Source organism: Myxine glutinosa, chromosome 7, assembly GCF_964187855.1.
Source record: "Myxine glutinosa chromosome 7, kmMyxGlut1.1, whole genome shotgun sequence".
NCBI lineage: Eukaryota > Metazoa > Chordata > Myxini > Myxiniformes > Myxinidae > Myxine > Myxine glutinosa.
Genome location: NC_136267.1, coordinates 109,183,793 through 109,199,269, shown reverse-complemented (window position 1 = coordinate 109,199,269; position 15,477 = coordinate 109,183,793). Strand labels below are relative to the sequence as shown.

At 49.9% G+C, this 15,477-nt stretch overlaps 1 protein-coding gene across 1 annotated transcript in view; it reads right to left on the bottom strand.

The window, feature by feature from the left end:
• Positions 1 to 2,029: 2,029 nt before the first annotated feature.
• The window catches only part of NAGLU (N-acetyl-alpha-glucosaminidase), a 55,893-nt gene continuing 42,445 nt past the window's right edge, over positions 2,030 to 15,477 (bottom strand). Inside the window, exons 6-8 of the mRNA XM_068123079.2 lie at positions 13,630 to 14,272; positions 4,856 to 5,117; positions 2,030 to 2,472 (exon numbers count right to left, since the gene is read on the bottom strand). Coding sequence (XP_067979180.2) covers positions 2,155 to 2,472; positions 4,856 to 5,117; positions 13,630 to 14,272 — 1,223 coding nt within the window. The 3' untranslated portion in view covers positions 2,030 to 2,154. The remainder of the gene's footprint in view (positions 2,473 to 4,855; positions 5,118 to 13,629; positions 14,273 to 15,477) is intronic.

Sequence of the window (15,477 nt, the reverse complement as noted above, 5' to 3'; positions counted from 1 at the left end):
ATAAAATGTTCAGGTTTAAAATAAAGGGGACTAACTGAGGAATTTGTTTATCGGTACCTGTTGGTTTCCTGCCATCTTGATGGTATTCCTCATTTAGCTATTTTAGTAGTCCCTAACATTATCACATTTTGATGTCCTACAGTGTACAGTAACTATGGAGGGATAAATTGAAACATTGGCACATTTTAAACCTAGAATGTTTACAAAGGTTCACTGTCTATTCAATCTACGCCAGTGCTCACCTCTAAATGAGGGTTAAATACGACTTGGGGCAGTAACAGAGCTCGTTTGTTCAGGTCGTCACCAACACGTGGTCTCTTGGGTTTATTTACATTCAGAAAACTAGAAATTACTTTCTCAGAAGCAGCCACCCTTTGGATGGGGATTTATGTTTGGGAAGTTAAATATCACATGCTCTTTCAAAATAGAGAAGGCCAGATTCCTTGCGTGGGTGAAAGATAATAGTGTTATGTTGTACACGTCAAAATTGGAATATGTTCTCTGTTCATGTGACATTTGATGTTGACACAGATGCATTCAGCTCTTTCCTTTCAAATTTCTTCTCCCCTTGATTTTCTTGTCCAACAACCGAGTTGACGTCTACTCATTCTTCGCACTGGAATGAAGACTTCAATTCACTAAACATTCTTCAGATAAAGTTGCAGACAGATGCATGTTGTTATGATTCATCCAATCAAATCAGAAAAAGGTTATAAATGCAAAAGCTGGACTTGCAAGTCGGTAGAGTCGACGACGTTTCGGCGAGAATCCGCTCGCCTTCTTCGCTTTTGCATTTATAAACTTTTTCTGATTCTTCAGAAACTGTCTTTTGAAATTTCTGCAGCCTTATTTGTAAAATCTTGACAATGTTATCTTTACACACTTGCTTTTTCCTTTTTACTCTTGAATGACGAGTGTAATAATATTTTTCCACAAATTTTACACATGCGCACATACACCCTCCACAGGAGGTGTGCGTTTGATTTATTCCATTACAGAATGGTATGTGCAGTGTTGTCAAAATGCAGAACAATATGGGAAACTCCCAATAAAGGCAAAAACCATTTCAATACACGGTACAAAGTATATATATACTGTGCACACATACCACAAACTTGCAAAAATCTCAGGCCACCTTGAAAATTTACGTTTTTGTCAGATTGGCATGTTTTGATAAATAAAAGGTGCACTAAAAACCATGTTTTACTAAAGAAACAAAAGTGAATTGCATTTTACACGATGCATGAAATTTAAATTTTGGTATGACCACCTTTTTCCAACGTAAAACAGTAGATATCTGTTTTGGAACTTTTCCGACAATTTCTGGAGAACTTATATTGGGAGGTTGGTTCATGCATTCGAAAATGTCTCCCATAATCCATTTTTGTCTCCCATTTTGGTTGTTTTTGTCTTTCTGTCCCAGGATTCCCAGATATCTATGAAATTCATAGTTCCTTCAATCACCAATGCCAACTACAGAAATACAGCCAAATCTGAACGCAGCTTCCACCATGCATGTTCCACCATGCATCACAGTAGGCCGAACACATATTCCTATTATACTTCTCACCAACCCTCCTGACATACTGCCTTTCTCTTCGTTCCAAAAATTTCAAACTTGGAATCATCACTGCAGAGTACTTTTCCCCACTGATTAGCATCCAAACTCTGATGTTCTTGGGCATATTTGTCTCTTTACCTGGTTATCTTTACACAGAAATGCCCTTTTCACAGCAGCTCACCCATGGAGCCACCTTTTGATAAGGGATATGACAGTAGAAGAGTCCACTTGAACCCCTGATGTCTGTGTCAGTTCTTGAGTAAACGTTCATCATTTTTTTTTTGTATTTCTTAAGAAACGGTTTCATTATGCTTTTGAATTGTTGCTTAAATGCCACATCTGGAAATTCCTGTTTTGTCCGCTTGGTTTATAACTATCATTTTGAATCTCGAGTTTGATATCTTGGGTATGTTGTGGGTTTATACTACCTGCGAGAGACTAAACAAAATTATTGCAAAAAAAAAAAAATGCAGTGGCAACAGACTTTTGGTTTATTTGGACAAGGAAAAACAACCAGGGCAGTGAGTGACTCCATGTAGTCAGCCACAAGACAGTAAGTAGAAAAACTCGAACAGCCTCCTGTAGTTGATTTTTTACAGAATCTCAGCAGGTTTAGGCCGAGAGAGATTTGTCCTTTCTGGCCTGTATTTGAAGTAGAACTGTCTGGCCAAGTTGATGGCATCCCCAGCGGCTTGTGTTGTGTAATTTCGACCATTTCTAAGGAAGTTTAGGCCCAGATGAAGTGCTGCATCATTGAAGCTGCGTTGATGGAAGGGCTTATGGTGCAGTAGGCTTTGAGCCAGGACCTCAAGGAAGAGTTTCCAGCGGAGAGCATAATAGTCAGCCACAAGACCAGCCCATTGCTTGTTGCCATAGTCAAGAATGTTCCCCACGGGGCCCCAAAGAGTCACCTAGTTCCAAGAAGACAAAGTCAAAAATGTTAAAATAATAAAACAACAAAAAGAAACTAGAACGTCACTCAGTAGAGCGCATACTCCCGCCGTGGGTCAAGTTGGAATAATACGTTTTGTTTAACATCCCCTCTCCCCAAAACAATAAATGAAAAAGAAAGTAGGCCCTAACTGTCAGATAATTTATTTTGATATATCTCGGAATTAGAGGAGAAAAACACCATTTAAGAATAAGAATATTAGCTTTAATGCAATAAAACAGAAAAAACAATTCCCAAAAAAATTCCTGGATCCGGAATAATATCCTGAGCTTCACCAAAAACTAATCAATTCTTCCTTATCCCAAGGGCAATCATCCCACCAACTTTTATCCAAATCCGTTCAGAACTTTTCCAGATATCTTGTTCACAAACACGAACATACGAACGGACACGATTGAATGCATTACTCCCTGGCGGGAGTAATAAACCTGAAAATCGCAGAGCCAGAATTATTTATTTGGTCTGGGAAGCCCATGCGAGGTTTCTTCTTCTTCAGCCTCTCACAACCTTGGGTGAATATGCAATCTTAAAAAAAAAAAAGAAAGTTGGAATTTTGCCAAATCTGTTTTATTCGTTTGTTAATATACCTCAGCCATTGACAAATCTGGAATTATAATTTTATTTGAGGTTCAAATTAACCCAGGAGATTGTGTCAAACGATGCCTGCAAGTCTGTACATGTGATAAATAATTAATCATCCACAGTCAAAGACTCTTCTTCTTCGCACAATAACAACTTCTAGCTTCCAGACCGTACATCCAATCATCTTCAAATTTTGCACCCTTGTTACTCTTCATGACTTCTAATACAGTATGAGGTTTCACGTCGATCAATGAAGTGGTTCAAGAGATATAAATGTTTTTATTATTTGTGTTTAATTAACGACATCTGCCAAACCACGTGACCTATCGCAAATTCCAAAAGGACATTTTAGTACACTGATACGCTGAACAGATCTGTGAAGTTTCCCCTCGATTGGATCACAAATTAGGGAAGAGCTCGGTTTTTAAAGTTTGTGCTTAAAAACGTCATAACTCTGAAACCATGTGATGCATGATGTCATGCTCGTTGACTTTTTTGTTCGTCATGGGTATGCGATTCTGCTTGCAAAGTTTGGCCTCGATCTGTTCAGGCGTTTTGGAGAAAATTGGATTTGTGTTTTCCACTCAAAACAATATGGCGGCCAAACCGTGTGACCTGTGATGTCATAATTGCCAGTAAAATATTCTACAGACCGAGTGCCTCCTATGGTGAAAATTTGTTCTCAATCGGTCCAATTATTGCAGAGAAAATGGTTTTTAAAGGAAAACAGAAAAAACAATTCCCCAAAAAAATTCCTGGATCCGGAATAATATCCTGAGCTTCACCAAAAACTAATCAATTCTTCCTTATCCCAAGGGCAATCATCCCACCAACTTTCATCCAAATCCGTTCAGAACTTTTCCAGATATCTTGTGCGCGCACGCACACACACACACACACACACACACACACACACACACACACACACACACACACACACACACACACACACACACACACACACACACACACACACACACACACACACACACACACACACACACACACACAACTCCCTGCCAGGAGTTACAAGCACACATTAATTCAGTCACTTGTATTTAGTGCATTTGGTGACAACCTTTTTAATTTTCAATCCTATCACAATGTTGCATACACCACCCACTAGGATGAGGGTTAATACCCAAATATACAGGTCATGTGCAACGGAAGCTACAACGACGCGAGCTTGCACGACAGCAAGCTCGAGAAGCAGGAGAAGCCATGTCAGCAAAAGTACAGCAGAACTGCATAGTGAAAGTGACCATAGAGCCCCAGAGGAGTTATTAGCTCTCCACAACCCACCCATCTCCCATGCCTTTTGGGTGGGGCCAGTGCTGCCCCCTCATGGTGAGCGAATGGCCAAATGCCATGGCCATTGCTGTCTTGACCACTAACTGAGCCACTGGAGGCCTGATGCTAAATGAGGATGCAGCCAATCACAGGCTACCTCCCTGTAGCTCATGAGGCTTCATGAACACCTCCATGAAACTTTTAAACGGGCCTTGACTCGGACCAGTTTTGGAATCCGGGGAACATCAGATGAGACACCCTTAATCTCTCTAACCACTAGATTAGGCCAGCACCGTACCCTCAGCGGTGTGATGCCATGAAGGACAACTTCACTTTAAACATTGATCTTAATCGAAAGAATGAATTCAATATCTCACTGCAAATGTAGATGGTACTAAAGCCCTAATTCTGTCTCTGACCCCACCATAATCTCCCGCGAATGTAAAATTTACAGCACGAAAAAATATTACCTGATTCCGAGCATTGTAGTCATACAGTTGTGCTTCTTCAGGGTCTGTGGCCTGTGTCCTTGCTGCATTGAGCCAACGACCAAGTAGGAAGGCATTATGGCTTCCCAGCAGCTTGTCCAAATCTGCAAGCAACACCAGGAGGCGATGGCCAATTGTCTTCAGCACCGTGATATTTTGCTCTTTGTAAGCAGCAATGGCAGAGTGTGAGAGGTCCAAAACCATGAGCTGGGCGGCTTGTCGGGTGACATCTACAAGGTCATACCTGGTACAAGAGTTGAAAGAAGCATGAGATTTGTTGAATTGCTGTAGCAGAAGCAAAACAGGATGGCGGGCTTGTTACAAAAACTTAAGATATATCAATGAAATTGGCCGACATGAAACAAACAGGTGCTCCACAAATACAATTTGTAAGTGAGATGCAAAGAAGAGGTATTGCACATTGAACAAAAAAAGCAAAGGAAATTAGTTTTTTTTTTGGGTTTTTTTGTATACTGAATCGAGGCTCGTGAAAGAGCTAACATTTATATCACAAACATCAACCAGACAAACAAAATATATAAAAAGAGGGAGCGGAAGACAAGATGGGGAGAGAAGGGGAAGCACACAAACACAACATTTGAGAGCAGGGAGATGTGTGGGAGGGAGAGGGCTTGGGGGGAGGAGGCGTGGGGAGGGGGGGGGGGGGGGTTGTTGAAGTATAAAACACAAGGACACCAAGGACTTCCAGGACAGAAGTTGGTATTTCAAAAAGGTGGATTTGGGGTGAAATTAGCGGGGGTAGAAAAGATCAAGGTTTTGGATGGGGGAAGATAAGAGATGGTGGTGAACAGCTGTTTTAAAGACCTGGAGGGTGGAGTGGGATTGAAGAGAGTGAGGGAGTTTGTCCAGAGGTGGGAGAAAAGAGGAATGAAGGAGTGAAGGTGAGCAGAGAGTCTTGATTTTGGCAGTTTAACCATAAGAGGGTTGCAGGCAGATCTTGTGCGACCTGTAGGAATATTTGGGGGACAGAGCCCAGAGAGAGCTGGGGGGGGGGGGGGGGAGGGGGCCAAGGCCAGAGAGGAGTCGGGAGAAGATGGAAAGACCACCAACCTGCCTGCAGTGATTAAGTGAAAGGCCCTTGGAGTTAGCTTCATCGCGGGAGATTCCAATGATTCTGAACGCTTTGGTTTCAACAGCGTGAAGACGAGCTGGGTGTGAGGCAGGAGCACCAGCCCAGAGGGGAGAGCAGTATTCCATTGAGTTGCAGATGAAAGCCTTGTATGTGGTGAAGAGCTCAGGTGTGCCAAGGAAGGACTTCACACGACGGAGGATGCCCAGTCGGCGACTGGCTTTGGAGGCCAGATTTGAAATGTGGTTTTCCCAGGAAAGATCATGGCAGATAGTGAGACCCAAAAGCTTGAGTGACAGAACTTCTTGGAGAGGATTATTCAGAAAGTGGATGGGAGGGTTTTCCAGTCGGTCTTTTCGGAGAGACATCGGAAGAGTGTGAGATTTCTCAGGATTGAAAGACATGTTCCACTTGTTTGCCCAGTCTGTGATTTTGTCCAGGTCTGCAGAGAGTGAGGAGGCTGCAGACTGCCGATCTGAGGGATGAAGAATGGAGCGACAGAGAGTAGAGTCATCAGCAAAGAGATAGAGAGGATTTTCAAGAGAGTCAGAGAGATCATTGATGAAGACCAGAAAAAGCACAGGGCCCAGAACACTGCCTTGGGGAACTCCAGCCTGAACAGGAAGAGGAGATTAGAGAAACCCATTCAGGGCCACACGTTGACTACGACGAGAGAGGAAGTTCGCCAGCCATGCGTGGAGATTTCCATGGATACCAAAGGAGAAGAGTTTGGTGAGCAGAGCGGGGTGCCAGACCGTATCGAAGGCACGTGATATGTCAAGGGAGACAGCTCTAATTTCCTGTTTGGCATTGAGGACCTCCATCCATTGTTGAGAAAGCAGAAGCAGCATGTCCAGAGTAGAGTGACCAGGTCTGAAACCAAATTGATGATCAGAGATCAAGCCATTGGAGAAGAGGAAAGATTTCATATCTGAAGCAATGATGGATTCCATGACTTTGCTGATAATTGGGAGAAGGCTGATTGGTCTGTAGTTGCTAGGTCTTGTGACAGATCTCTTCAGATTATGAAAACAGGTTGATGTCTTGTGACAGACCTCTTCAGATTATGAAAACAGGTTGATATCTTGTGACAGACCTCTTCAGATAATGAAAACAGGTTGGCATCTTGTGACAGATCTCTGCAGATCATGAAAACAGGTTGACATCTTGTGACAGATCTCTTCAGATCATGAAAACATCATAGAACACGATACCCCACGTAGCGTTTAAGTATATACTTCAATTTTAATTCCTTCAAGTATACACTGGGAGAGTCACGCACACAACTCGTCCACAACGTTTTGAAATACCATGCTGTGGCGGACACAAAAGCCCACTGGCGTGGTGACATCATTCCACGCACCAAGTGGGCGGTGGCCACGCCCGAGGGGTAGGCGTGGCCTCATGCTATACACCGGGCGACCAGCCCGGAGGAGTTCAGTGTTACAGTGTAGTCTTACAATAAAGACGTTTATATGTTACCGCTTGTCCGCTTCCTCCTTGCTCACAAGCAGCGCGCGTAACGCCGCGCTTTACTGGTGACCCTCGACGTTGGATCTGCCGTAGCGATCCTTCCGAACACGACGCCATTGCAATGGCCAACGACAAGGCAATGGCGATTAAACTTCCCGAATTTTGGGAGGCCCAGGCCGAAGTCTGGTTCGTTCAAGCCGAAGCCCAATTTCAGCTTCGGCGCCTCACCAACGACGACCTGCGCTACTGCCATGTCGTCGCCTCCCTCGGGCCCGGCACGGCCGCTCGAGTTGTGTCCGTCCTTCGCCACCCACCGGACGGCCACAAGTACGAGGCACTCAAGCGGCTACTCCTAGCCACGTTCGGCCTCACGGACGACGCACGGGCCGATCGCCTCCTGGATCTCCACGAGCTCGGTGAGACGCGCCCGTCGGTCCGAATGGACCATATGCTGTCACTGTTGGGCGACGAAGCCCCCGGTTCGCTATTCCGGGCGCTTTTCCGTCGCCAACTTCCAGCGCAGGTTCGCCTCGCGTTGGCCGGGACCGGGCTAACGGAACCCCGAGCATTGGCGGCCGAGGCGGACAAGTACTTCGCCGCTTCGGACACGCGGGCGAGCGTTGGCGTGGCCGTCACGGCCTTCGACGCTGATGTTCCACAGCATCATCTTCTACAGCACGCTGAGGTTCAACAGCATGCTGATACGCACCTCGTGAACGCCGCCACGCCCCGCCCACCGCCGCGGCGAAAACCGCCACCGCGGGGAAACCCGTCGACTCCACCGGCCTGGCGGAGCCAGCCGCGCTCCTCCAGCTCCACCACCTGGTGCTGGTTCCACGCCAAGTTCGGCCACGAAGCTCGGCGGTGTCATCCGCCGTGCTCCTTCAACGGGTCGGGAAACGCCCGGGCCGGCGCTCAATTGTGGCGATGAGCGCCGGCCGTTCGAGCAGCCTGCTGTTCATAACGGACACCTTCTCCGGGCGCCGTTACCTGTGCGACACGGGAGCACAGGTGAGTGTCATTCCCGCCGGCACGTCAGACAAGCACGCCGCGGGTGGGGGCCCCGCGCTGCTTGCCGCGAACGGGACGCCCATCCGTACGTACGGAAAACGCTGCCTCTCTCTGCGGTTTGGAGGGCAGGTTTTCCGATGGACGTTCGTCACCGCCGACGTGCCCATGGCACTGCTTGGCGCGGACTTCCTGTGCGCTAATGGGCTCCTGGTCGACGTCAAGCGCAGACGGCTTGTCCAGGCCGAGACGTTCAGCTCGCTCGCATGTGCGTTGCCCAGCTCAACGAGCGGCTTGCCAAGCGGCTTGCCGAACGATTCGGTTCCGGCCACGTTGGTCTGTACGCTTCCGGCAGCGGACGCATTCACCCGCCTCCTCGCCGGCTTCCCGGCCCTCACGCGGCCCACCTTCTCGGCGGGGGCCGTCAAGCACGGGGTGGCCCATCACATCCCCACCGTCGGGCCACCGGTCTACGCCCGGGCACGCCGCCTCGAGCCGACGAAGCTGGCGGTGGCAAAAGCGGTGTTCGCTACCCTGGAGCGACTCGGCATCGTTCGGCGCTCAGAGAGCGCTTTGGCGTCGCCGCTGCACATCGTGCCGAAGCCCGGCGGGGGGTGGCGACCGTGCGGGGACTATCGCCGTCTCAATGACGCCACGACTCCCGACCGCTACCCCGTCCCCCACATTCAGGACTTTTCCGCCCGTTTGGCGGGCAGGTCCTTCTTCTCGAAGGTGGACCTCATACGCGGCTACCATCAGGTCCCCGTCAGGCCGGAGGACGTCCCGAAGACGGCGGTCATCACGCCATTCGGACTCTTCGAGTTCCTGCGCATGCCCTTCGGTCTGAAGAATGCGGCTCAGGCGTTCCAGCGACTGATGGACAGCGTCCTGCGCGACTTGGATTTTGTCTACGTCTACCTGGACGATATCCTCGTCGCCAGCGCGTCCCGCGAAGAGCACCTACGCCACCTCCGCACGCTCTTCGAACGCCTGGGCCAGCATGGCCTGATTGTGAACCCCGCAAAGTGCCGGTTCGGCGCCGCCACAATCGATTTTCTGGGGCACCGTGTCACCAGGCACGGAGCCGTCCCCCTGCCGGCCAAGGTGGAGGCGGTGAAGGGGTTTCCGCGCCCCCGCACGATCAGAGGGCTGCAGGAGTTCCTGGGCATGGTGAACTTTTACCATCGGTTCCTGCCCCGTATCGCCCAGCTCCTGCGCCCCCTGCACGAAGCTCTCCGAGGTAAGCCGGGCAAAGGCGACGTTACCTGGACCGAGCAAATGGACACGGCGTTCACGGGCGCGAAGCTCGCCTTGGCTAACGCCACCATGCTCGCGCACCCGGCGCCCGATGCACCGATCGCCCTCACCACCGATGCCTCGGACTACGCGGTGGGCGCGGTGCACGAGCAATGGGTGCGTGGAGCTTGGCAACCGCTGGCGTTCTTTAGCCGGCAGCTTCGCCCGCCCGAACGCCGTTACAGTACCTTCGACCGCGAGTTGCTCGGACTTCACTTGGCGGTCAGGCACTTCCGCCATCTGCTCGAGGGCCGGGCGTTCACTGCCTTCGTCGACCACAAGCCGCTGATCTTCGCGATGGGCAAGGTCACCGAGCCGTGGTCGGCCCGGCAGCAGCGTCACCTCTCGGCCGTGTCCGAGTACACGACGGACATCCAGCACGTCGCGGGGAAGGACAACCCGGTTGCGGATTGCCTTTCCCGGGCCGTCGCCCACGCAGTCCACCTCGGCATCGACTATGCCCGGATGGCAGCGGACCAGGCCGCTGACCCCGACGTCCAGGCCTTGCGGACCGCCGTCACGGGCCTCCGCGTCACCGAGGTGCCGTTCGACGGCGCGGGCGCGGCCCTCTTGTGCGACGTCTCCCTCGGGCGTCCTCGCCCCATTGTGCCCGCGGGCTGGCAGCGCCAGGTGTTTGACGCCATCCACGGCCTGTCCCACCCGGGCGCGAGGGCCTCCCAAAGGCTGATCGCCGACAAGTTCGTCTGGCATGGCCTCCGGAAGGCCGTCCGCCGCTGGGCCAGGACATGCCTCGCGTGCCAGCGTGCCAGCGCGCCAAGGTGCACCGGCACACCCAGGCCCCGTTGGCCCCGTTCACGGTGCCGGAACGCCGGTTTGACCACGTCCACGTGGACCTGGTGGGACCTCTGCCCCCCTCGCGGGGTTTCACCCACGTCCTCACCATGGTGGACCGCACCACCCGGTGGCCGGAGGCCGTGCCCTTGGCGTCGACAACGGCGGCCGATGTCGCGCAGGCTTTCATCGCCACCTGGGTCGCCCGGTTCGGCGCCCCCTCAGACATCTCATCCGACCGCGGCCCCCAGTTCACCTCGGAGCTCTGGGGGGCGGTTGCGCAGGGGCTCGGGGTCCGGTTGCACCGAACCACGGCCTACCACCCCCAGGCTAACGGCCTGTGTGAGCGATTTCACCGCTCATTGAAGGCCGCGCTCCGGGCCACCCTCCGCGACGGCGGCTGGGTCGACAGGCTCCCCTGGGTCCTGCTGGGCCTCCGGACGGCGCCCAAGGAGGACCTGCGCGCATCCGCGGCGGAGTTGGTCTTCGGGCAACCGCTGCGGGTGCCGGGCGAGTTCCTCCCCGACTCCACGGCACCATGGTCCGCGGCACAGCAGCGCTCCGCTCTGCAAGAGACCGCCCAGAGGTTCGCCCCGGTGCCAACGGCATGCCACGGGCACCCACCGACGCACGTCGCCCCGGAGCTTCGCACGGCGGAGTGCGTCTTCGTCCGCCACGATGCCCATCGGACACCACTGCGGCCCCCGTACGACGGGCCTTTCCGCGTGCTGGAGACCGGGGCGAAGCACTTCACCCTGGACATCGGCGGTACTCCTGACCGCGTTTCGGTAGACCGCCTCAAGCCGGCCCACCTCGATGTGGACCATCCACCGCCAGTGGCCCGACCCCCACGTCGGGGCCGCCCTCCTGCGGGCGGACCCCCGGCACCGCCCAGCCCTGCCGCCCCCCGGTCCTGCACCCATCCCAGGGGCAGCCAGGGGCATCCCACCTGGTATCCCTGCACCCCGGACGCCGCCGATCGCCAGGGGGCGCTTCGGCCGGGTCATTCGACTGCCCCACAAACTGGCCCTCCAGGTGCGCGGGAATTATGGGGGGGCGCGTGTGGCGGACACAAAAGCCCACTGGCGTGGTGACATCATTCCACGCACCAAGTGGGCGGTGGCCACGCCCGAGGGGTAGGCGTGGCCTCATGCTATACACCGGGCGACCAGCCCGGAGGAGTTCAGTGTTACAGTGTAGTCTTACAATAAAGACGTTTATATGTTACCGCTTGTCCGCTTCCTCCTTGCTCACAAGCAGCGCGCGTAACGCCGCGCTTTAATGCTATATATCGATTTCGGTCCCATCTTATCAACGGTGAAGAACGACTTAAATTTTTTTTTTTTAAATAAAAATAATTTGTATCCAGTCCGGTTTTGGATCTTCACCAAAATTGAATCGATTCACCCTTGTCACACACTCAACGTGTCGACCAAGTTTTGTCCGAACCCGTTCACAACTTTTTGAGATATTGTGTTATATATCCTTTTGGTCCCATCTATCAATGGTGAAGAATCGCTTAAAAAATTCCTGGATCTGAAACTTCACCAAAATGGAATAAATTTGTCATCGTCACACACACAACCTGTCCACCAAGTTTCGTCAGAAACCATCTTCTACTTTTTGATCCTGTTCACAGACAACCAGGGGTGAAAACAACCAGGTGGCGTAGGTAAAAATGCATGCCAACTCAATGGTGAACGAGCATTCATCAGCCGGTTCGGCAAAGCCATCAGCATGTACTTTAGTTTGGGCAAGCAAGAGAAGAGATGCTTCAAAGAGGATGGAAAGCTGCCATTGGGTGTAATCCCAGGAGTGGATCCCACCAACGTCCATCCCATGTGTGTATTATGAAGACAAATCTTTCATGATGTCTGCTGTAGCTATACTCATGAAGTCAGAGAATGATTTAGTTGCTGCTGCATAATCATCCTGGGAGCGTGGTTTTTCCTTCCCTCCCTCATTCCATTGTTATAGATACCCCTCAATTCTTCACCAGGTTTGATGAAGAACCGAGATAAACAATTGCAAAACACACCTGGCAACAAGGGCCTAATATCTGAACTACGGAAAATAGAACTTCATCTGACACGACGACCAAAATCTGAAAACCCGCACAAAATAACAGCCGTACCACGTTAATACCCATGAAGTGCTAAATACTATGGTCTAGTGTTGTGGTTATTAAATCACTTAGCAATGCATATTGTTCAATAATAATAATAAATCTAGTTCTAGAAGCGCACTCGGTAGAGAGCATACATCTGCCAGGCCGAGCAGTTTATGTTTTGTATCCCACTGATAGGCCGGATCTGGATTCAGACCTGAACCAAAATCTAATCGGCTTGTTCTCGTCACCTAACCAACTCATCCACCAGGTTTAGTCATAACTCGTCCAAAACTTTTTTTTTAAATATCACGTTATATAATCGCTTTTCGCCCGATCTCTCAATGGTGAAAAATCACTTGACAATTAAATAATTATTGTATCCGAATCCATATTTAGATCTTCACCAAAATCGAATCGATTCGTCCTTGTCACATTCACTACCTCTCTGCCAAATTTAGTCCGAATCCGACGACAACTTTTTGAGATATCTTGTTCACAGACAGACAGGCAGACAGCGGTGAAAACATAACCTCCATACACCGTTGGTGGTTGTTGGTGGTGGTGTAGGTAATAATGGTCATCATCAATTTGTATTTATGCATTTTTTTTGTGCGGAAATGGAGGCCTAAAAACAAAATTGATGCAAATATGCATTTTTACCCAGGCTACTCAAAACTTGTTGGTCATTGAAGTGAAATGTTAACAAAACGAAATCAGAAAAGGACAAATTTCTGCCATTTTTGCATACATAATAGATAGATGCTCCCCCAACTTAAGTTTTATCTCATCCCACTTGGATCGTAAATTTGCTTCAGAGAAATGCATACGATATGATATTAAGAAATTGCCAAAAAGCAAAACACTGGCACATCTGAGCTGCATAGGAAACGCTAAACATGAACGATGCTTTGATTGCACACTCTCCAACGTAATCCTTTCAAATGATGAAGGTCCTCAAAAGGGGAAGAAAAATAAAATAGAGCTCACCGAAATATGTCACTACCGTTGAATGTTGAAGCAGCCTTGAGTAGCAGCTTCCAAGCCTGGAACACATCCTGTGGTGAATACCACAGATCCTGGGTTCGGGACAACGAGGGCCGATGTACCAGAGGACTGCGGTTGTGGTTCTCTCTCCCATCAGTGCAGTTGTATACGCTGTGTAGCAACGTAATCCAAGCTAACTCTGCGTCAACATCCCGTCTGCCATAACGCTGCTCCGTAAATTCCCGTATCCAGAGGTCAAGGTCCAGTGGTGTGTGGCTCCAGGCTACAACAGTCATTAGCTCGTAGATCATCTCATTCTGTTCAATTCCCTCGGGGGTGAGACCGGTTCCCACCATAGTAGAGTTCGTGTATGTCCGGGCGAGGTACGGTCCGAGGTTCACACCCTCCACTGCACCCTGTAGACCAAGGTTCCCACCAAAGTTGTGCAACATACACCAAATGAAAGGCTGCCCATAAAATGATGCTGTTGATGGATACACAGGTCGGGCTTCAGCAAACAAGTCCAACAAGAGCATGCGTCCACGCGGTGCACCGCCGAGGAGAGCACGAACTTGCTCTGGGCCCCAAAAGGTCGGATTGTGACCAATCATCCATCCCTGCATCATCCAAATGGCTTGTGGATCCACTGTGTACCATACAAAAGTGTTAGAGTTCAAGGGATTTTGCTTGTGGGGGCCTTGGTAAAAATTCAAGTGGAAAGAGAAGGTGTAGGGAGACACCAAAACAACATTCGGCAATGAAATGTTTCAAGTACGCAATAGAAAAAAGCTGGGGTGGAGTATGGGGGATTGGGGGAAGGCATTAATAAATAAATAAAAATCAGGATGTCAACCTCGAGCTTTCCCTCCAATTCGATGGTCAGGCTGCCCTTCTCAATCGCCTCATTTCCAAAATGCCTCGTATGCCCGTGGAAATGAAAAAGTAAATAAATAAAAGCGGAGGGCACTCTTCAATATCACAACATCAACCGATATGCCTCCGCCCACTTTATTACATTATTATACATACTTGTACCAAGCTCAATTTAAATCCATTCAGTTATTCTCAAGTATCACATTTTTACATGACAAAACCTCCGATCTTTGACACCAGAATCTAATCAGTTCATTTTTTCATCATAATACATACTTGTACCAAGTTTGGTCAAAATCCCATCACCGATTCACAAGTTAGGGCAGTAACAGAAATTCTACCTAATGGGACCTTTGACCTGTTGACCCGATAATGTAATCCATTTATCTCTGTGTCATTATACATACTTGCACCAAGTTTGACTTAAATCCCTTTAGCCGTTCTCAAGTTATCGCGGTAACTTGGGGTAATTCCAAGTTCTGGAATACTGCTCTCCCCTCTGGGCTGGTGCCCCTGCCTCACACCTAGCTCGGCTTCACGCTGTTGAGGCCAAAGCTTTCAGAATCATTGGAATCTCCTGCGATGAAGTCAACTCCGAGGGCCTTTCACTCACTCACCGCAGGCAGGTCGGTGGTCTTTCTGTCTTCTACCGACTCCTCTCCGGCCTTGCCCCCCCAGCTCTCTCTGTGCTCTGTCCCCCAAATATTCCTTCAGGTCGCACAAGATCTGCCAGCAACCCTCTTATGGTTAAACTGCCAAAATCAAGACTCTCTGCTCACCTTCACTCCTTCATTCCCCTTTTCTCCCGCCTCTGGAACAAACTCCCCCACTCCCTTCAATCCCACTCGTCCCTCCAGGTCTTTAAAACAGCTGTTCACCACCATCTCTTATCTTCCCCCATCCAAAACCTTGATCTTTTCTACCCCCACTAATTCACCCCAGAGTCCTTGCAGTGTTCATATGTTTTATACCTCTCCC